This window comes from Pollachius pollachius (assembly GCF_949987615.1).
Source record: "Pollachius pollachius genome assembly, chromosome: 20".
Taxonomy (NCBI): Eukaryota; Metazoa; Chordata; class Actinopteri; order Gadiformes; family Gadidae; genus Pollachius; species Pollachius pollachius.
The window spans coordinates 16,916,372-16,923,871 of NC_136953.1; the positions used below are offsets into that span (position 1 = coordinate 16,916,372).

Below are 7,500 nucleotides of genomic sequence, written 5' to 3' on the forward strand. Positions count from 1 at the left end.
TCTGGCCCTCCCTCTCTCTCTCTGTCTCCCTGGTACTCTGGCCCTCCCTCCCTCTCTCTGTCTCCCTGGTACTCTGGCCCTCTCTCTCCGTCTCTCTGGCCTGTGGCCCCCATATCTCTGGCTGGCTCCGGGTGTCTCGCTCTCTCCGGGCTGCTGGCTCTCTGTCTTTATGTTCTGGAAGGAACCGCAACCGAGACACACAACTTAGTATCCTCCTGCATGATGGTGCATGTGTGTGTGTGTGTGTCAGTGTGTGTGTGTGAGAGAGAGAGTGTGCATGTGTACGTTTCCTATCCATGTGCGTGACAGGACATAACTTTAGCTGTGCTCGTGGGGGACGGATTCTACAGTCTACTTTCTCTGACAACTTTCTATTCAAGGCCTTTGTGTTAGTGGTCTGACCGTCTGAATCACAACATATTTTGTGTGTATCTGTGTGTGTTTGTGAGTCTGTACAGCTATGCAAAAAACATTTATAATAAAGCTGGAGTTATGTTTTGAATATGGAAGGAATTGATCTCTGTCTGTCTGTGTGTGTGTGTCTCTCTCTCTCTCTCTCTGTCTGTCTCTGTCTCTCTCTCTCTGTCTCTCTCTCTCCCTCTCTCTCCCCTCTCTCTCTCTCTCTCTCTCTCCCTCTCTCTCCCCCCCCCTCTCTCTCTCTCTCTCTCTCTCTCTCTCTCTCCCTCTCCCTCTCTCTGTCTCTCTCTCTCTCGCTCTCTCTCCCCCCCCCCTCTCTCTCTCTCTCCCACAGCGCTGAATGGCTCTGCGTTCTCGGTGAAGAAGGAGAGAGAGCAGCGCAGCACAGAGGTCATCTGTATCGACGACTGAAACACACAAACCTACACAAACACGTCAAACACACACACACATACTAGTATTATACAGACACACACACATAAACACACACACACCGTCACTAACAGGCCCACACACACACACAATCACGCAAACAGACACATGACCAACATGTGCAGACACACATATACATTCATGTACCCACGCACGCATACACACACACACACGCACACTTATGCGTTGAGATACTGGTATAACTAATTTAACACACCTGCACCCCCTCCCAGCAGCATGTCATGTTCCATGACCTTTGACCTTTCCCTATATCTGCCTCAAACCATTATACTCCTCATCCGTGAACTGCTGACCCAGAGACTACACATATAGACACACACACACACACACATATACATACATGCATACAAAAAGAAACACACACACACATACACATACACAATCACATCGACACACACACACACACCCTGACACACCTACACACAAACATAGACACACACAAACACACACACACACACATACAAATAGTTAGATATAAATGTACACGAAGACCCACATATGTATTCAAATCCTACCCGGACAACCACACGCACACAAATGCACAAAGGCACACGGAACCAGACACATATTCTCACACACACACACACACACACACACACGCAGAAAAGCATGCTCTGGATCACTCTAAGGCTGTGAGGTCAGGTTATGAAAGGCGCTTCACATCGTGTGGGGTCTGCAGTCCGATGACCGGCCGTTCTGTTTCCTGTTCCGCTCACAGTTCACCGTGAAGCCCCGATGCTCTTTGAGTTCCCCTTCATGTTTGTTTTCATGGTACGTGTTGAGAAATAAAACAACATCCCACTAGCTCCTGTACATAGTGAGCCCACGACAAGTCTGGGTCCGCGGAGAGTTCAACGATTGAACGCCCGCAACTCAGCGTTTGTTCCGGAATGATCCGACAGTATTTTCAGAGATTTCAGAGAATTTCCGAAAAGATAAACTCTTATACGAATGTTTAACCTTTCATAATGCAATGTCAGTGTTATTAAGAAAAAAAAACTTGCTCGCTCTTTTCCCCTCCTTCGCCTAATTTCCGCGATTAGCCGCTCTCCCACAAAATATAATTTCCCAAATTTCTATTTCTATTTAGAAACTCCGCTGGGATTCTTCTTTTCGTATTTAAACTGCGTCGTCGTGTTCTCTTGTGTTTTTTCTTTCCATGATTCTTGTGTGCTTTTTTGTCGTTCGTGATGTCATTCTCGCTTTTAAGCATTTGAAAACGAGCTTCTACCAAAAGAGACTTTTTTAACGGTCGACCCCACTAAGAGTTTTAGGGCCGGCCCTCAATGCAGCACGGCACTCGTCTTCGCCGCGACGCTCTATAACCGCCGGAGAACGCTAACAAAGAAGTTTAGCTAACTTCAAAAAAACAAAAGCTACTTTAGCCATAGCCATAAATGTTCTGTGCTTTTTAGATTTGGGGGTCTTGCAAGTAACATATTTATACAACATATGAACAAAAAAGATAAATAAATGTAATCCTTTATGCTGTTAAAACAGCTTCAAAATGTATGATATCCTAGTTTTTGTCGGACGAGGAATGGCAGTTGACAGCAGCGGAATTGAACCCATTTTATAAACGCCTTAAAACACCAAGCGAAACAATTGTACATTTATGAAACAGAATGAATAACCTGATGTCAACCTGTAAATGTTAGCAAAAACTTAACATTCACTTTCACAAGTTAAGCTTCTACATATTTCTACATGGAGATTGTTAGGAGTTAATTTATTCCCGGAAATCGTGGAGATCTGTATGCTAGTTGACAGCTCTTTCCTCTAACCCCTTCGGCTAAATGGGCCGTCTAACAGCGCGCGTGCATCTTTCTCCACTTGACTCGTCGATTTGCTTTGTCCGATATCTTCTTTCTGTTTTTTGGTTTTATGTGGTCATGCCGATCAACTGACGAGTGGCAATGAAACAATGTCAAATATAATAATATCATGTCTACCTTCTTTCTTCTTGGTTCTTTTGTTTGTAATAAAACTTAATTAAATGAAAATTGCTGCGTGGATTCTTTTTTACGTTTGAGTTCCACCGCTGTAGTAATAATAATGTCATAACAGAAGCGAGGGGGAGGAAGGTGTATTGACTCAGGTGTGATGAAGGTAAGCCGGCCAGCGAGCCTAACCCCCTGGGAGCTAGCGGGGTTCAGCTCCAGTTGAAGCGCGAGCAGCACCTGTACAACCACCTCTGGTCTTTATTTATCGTCCTTTCCCTTGAAAAGGTTCTCGCGGAACACCGCGTCCTGCGTGAGTGATGCTCTGTTACTCTCTACATTGAAATATGTCAGCGCACAGTGGTGTCGGATTCGTCTATTTACGGCGCCCTGTTTTTCACTTAGCGTCTGCGAGCATCACACCTTTCCCTCCACACTTACTTACTCTCCGAACGCTGCGGTGACATTTTGTAAACCCATTTTTATAAGGAAAGTGCGCCGTTGCCAAAGAAGCGGTTGATTTATTTCCGTGCTAACGACGGATCACCAACGGCTGCTTCTACCTGTGTGTTGCCTAGCAACCAACTTGATTTGCAGTCGCATAAATTGAAACAAGTGAAAGTGTAATATCCTCTTTAGATATCTGTATCGTCTGTGAATATGTACAACAGAGACGTCCTTTGAATATTGTTCACCTCTGGATGTTGAACTGATATTATAGTGTTGTGTGGGTTCAAAGTTAAAGTTCAAAAATACTTTATTGTCCCCAAATGGGGCAATTGTTGTGCAGTAGATAGTATACAAATCCAAGTCACACACAATCACACACAATAAAAAACACTAAACAATCAATAAATAGTAGTCAATATATCTATATATATTATAATAATACACATACACAATATATATAAATATATATATAATATATATAGAGAAAGGCAGAGGCTCAGCCAATCCAAAGTGTGAGCGGGGGGGGAAGGTGTTACCTACGGTTCTTTATAGGATTTAGAAATAAGTGAAGAAAAAAGTGTTTATATCTGTTGGTTTTGAGCAGTGGGAGTTTAAAGCGTGAACCAGATGGCAACATCTGAAATTCAGCCTGTAAGGGATGAGAACTATTTAAGTACTATTTAAGGGATGCTGTGGGAACACAATTCATCATCACACACACCCAAACAGGAATACAGGCCGACACACGCCTTACTATCCACACACACACGCGCACATACACAAATATCGATACACTAAATACACACTCCTATGATAAATACAGACACATTAACTACAGCTGAACACAACACATACACAATACAGATACCCACACATTACAAAACACACAGACACACACACCCTTGTAGTTGATGCCTAATGGCCCTCTGTCTGAATCAGGGCTGTCACTCCTTCTGTGAGTCATGTGCTCGGAATACAGAGATGTAATTGCTGAATGTTTGGGAATAATTTCTACTCTTCCTCCTTAACTGTCAAAGCAGATGTGTTTGTTGTGTTATGCTCGGCAATGACACAACACCAGAGGCTTCTCAGCAGCCGGTCTGTTGAGGAAGTGCTCCTGATTGACATTCTTGAGGTTTCGGGGTGTCGCCACACTGAACCGCTGTGTCATATGGTGGTGGATTAGCTCACCACAAGGTTACACAAGGTCACCACCGATCTCCACTCTGGCTTAATAAATTCTTAAATCTTTTTACTGCTGACCTTTTAGTCATTGTTCTTTTTTTCTATCTTTTCCGTCGTGTTAATTGGTTCGTTACTGGACAAGTAGAAATTTCAAACCTTCTATCGGCACATTCTGTTCCCTTTACTCTCCAGTGTACAAAGTACACATCCTTTTAATACGTGCTACTAAATCACACTATACGACTTTGACTGTATGATCCAACTGACTCATACTACATGTTAGTAGTTACATATAGCATGTTAACCTACTGATTGTAAGTGCTTGGCATTTGGTTCTATGAACACCCTTACTGTACCGATCGAGATATACATCTACATTTACATTTAGGGCATTTAGCAGACGCTTTTATCCAAAGCGACTTACAATAAGTGCATTTGTTACAATAAGTACATTTGTCATAAGAAGTGAAACAATATATCCCTGTCGGTACAGTAAAGATGTTCATAGAACCAAGTGCAAGTATTACAATCGCTAGGCTAATCCATTCCCCCTTGAGATATATTGTTATTTCTCTTTCTTCTGACAAATGTACTTATTGAAAGTCGTTCTTGATAAAAGCGTCTGTTAAATGCCCTTAATGTAAAATGTAAATCTAAATGTGAAATGTAAATGTGACTATACGACATAGGCCTTCAGCTGGCCCTCGTTAGCCTAACGACCAGCACCTTGTGTTGAAGCGCCAGCCTCCTGTCGACCACCCAGCCCACAGCTCCACCGGAATACAGACCGTTCTCATCTGTTTGACTGTAAAGTATAGTGAACACATTCCTCCATAACTAGTGTGCAACCACAATGCACCGATCAGATCGACAGTTTGGGTTTAGTTTCTGCCATCATGTGTCGTTCCTTGACCTGACTTATGTTGTCGCTCATCCAGAACTGTTGGATTACTCCATGGATGAAGGAACCTTTCCTCAAGGGTTCGACCAAGGGGCTTTAGGTGAGTTTTCCTTGCCCTTATTTGGTCATCAGGAAAAGGCGGGGTCAGGGATTGGGTGTAGTGTTCAACATCATCAACAACAATGAACCCCAAAAGGTTTATTACGAGGAGTGAATACAAAACACACAGAACGTCCACACTTCAACATCTTAACAAATAACTTTAACGCACGACTCTGTCACAGACAGATGTCTTTGTGCCAATTAAGTATGTGTATATATATATTTATTTATATATATAAGGGATTGCGATACACTGTCAATGGAGAGAGAGAGAGAGAGAGAGAGAGATGTAAATCATATTATTCATCAGAGGCCTGTGTAGCTTTAAATATAGGACGTGAAATAGAAGTGTGTGTGTGTGTGTGTGTGTGTGTGTGTGTGTGTGTGTGTGTGTGTGTGTGTTTAAGTATCATGGATGTGCTGACTGGCAAACATAAGGTGTGTGTGAGGGAGGGAGGGTTACAGAGGAAATAAATCAGTCTAACGTCTCCTACGAAGCGAGCCCATTTTCAACAAATAACGGCAGAATCCTATTTATAATGAGAAAAATAACACTACATTTGTACTGCTGTAAAGTGCAGAGAAGACGGGTGTGGTTTTTCCACAGAAATGACTTATAAACATAATTAGGAGTGTGGGAACAACAGTCTAGAAATATACAGTTTCTAGGATTTTTTTACATAAAAATGCAGTAACCGGAAATGGAATGACTACAGACTCAAAAATGACAAAACAATATGGTTAAAAAGAGTCATCAGAATAACATCACATTTCCTGCCGTCTAAACACAACTATAATTGTGACCAAAGCCTCGACAGACGCGAGAGAAGGCATTTGGTAAATACGATCGCTGGTCTTAACAGTCAGGTATGCATTTCAACCTCCACAGAAACCAAGCCAACATTTTAAAGTCTCGCACGGTGGATTCACCGGCTTCGCTGTACCCTGTGTGTATTTTTATCTCCTTTAACCCAACCAGGTCCGCAAGGGAAACACTATAAGGCCGTCCGTGTGGAACACTAAAGGACATGAGGTGGAACCGTGTAGAAAGGCTGTTTATTACAGGGAGACGTCTACAAAGTGCGGCCGGCGGGCAGAACGCAGACCGTTACACACTGGGCCAAGAACAGCAAGCCATGCCATACTGTAGAAGATTAGAATGTTCCCTTATCGACAATCTGATGCTATCAGAATCTAAGGCAAACAGAGAAGGAGAATATTTGTATTCATAGGCACTGTTGATTAATTACCTTATTACGGAGCACGGGGGTCGCTTTGTGAACTGACGTTGGCAAACTCTCTGACAGTTGGGCTGATGTCTGCGAACATGGAACCGGTTTGAACCTGATCACTAAGCAGCGATTGGAACGGCTTCCTAAGAAATATGTGCAAGGAGTAAAAACAAGAAAGCAAGCGTACACGTCGAAAGAATCTCCCTTTGACATACGCTGTGGTGAATCATCTTCATGTGTACAGCGGTCTGTCAATAGACATCACGCTGATTGATTTGAACGTGCACCCGGAAAACGTCTAAACCGCAGAAACGTCCTAGCCAAACAAGTAAGAAAACATAGAGAGACAGAGTGCCTACTTTGTTTAACTTTTAATAGAAATCCATAGAAAATAAGAGCATTTTATCATGTATAGTAGCACTTTTGATTTAGGCCTGCCTCGTTTTAAGACTTTTCTGTTGATTTGTTTCCATTTTAAAGGCTTTGTGTGAGAGAGATTTATGTTTTTTATTAGACTCAGAACCTTGTTATTATGTGAAATTGTATTTCTTACTTTAAAACGGCTTGGAGACAGGGATACAAGCCAATCATCTACAGCCTCCTATGGAATCACCGCATCCAGAGATCACCTTATTAGGCGGAACAGGGAGCTAGGCTGTTCCACAGACGCACGCTCCAAAAAAACCTTCATAAAACGGCTTCATAAAATGTCCAATCCATGACCGCCAAAAAAAACAAAACGAAAAACCACTGATAACCCATAATTTGCGGTAAAAAATCAAAAGAAATGCCATGCCATAGCACAGCGTTCGGGAATATA

The 7,500-nt window shown here is 42.6% G+C and overlaps 1 protein-coding gene across 1 annotated transcript in view; it reads left to right on the forward strand.

Annotated features, from left to right (window-relative positions):
• Window positions 1-2,824, forward strand: part of chd3 (chromodomain helicase DNA binding protein 3) — a 31,850-nt gene extending 29,026 nt beyond the window's left edge. The window contains exon 24 of the mRNA XM_079757690.1: window positions 752-2,824. Within this exon, the coding sequence (XP_079613816.1) occupies window positions 752-828 (77 nt within the window). The 3' untranslated portion in view covers window positions 829-2,824. The remainder of the gene's footprint in view (window positions 1-751) is intronic.
• Window positions 2,825-7,500: the final 4,676 nt, after the last annotated feature.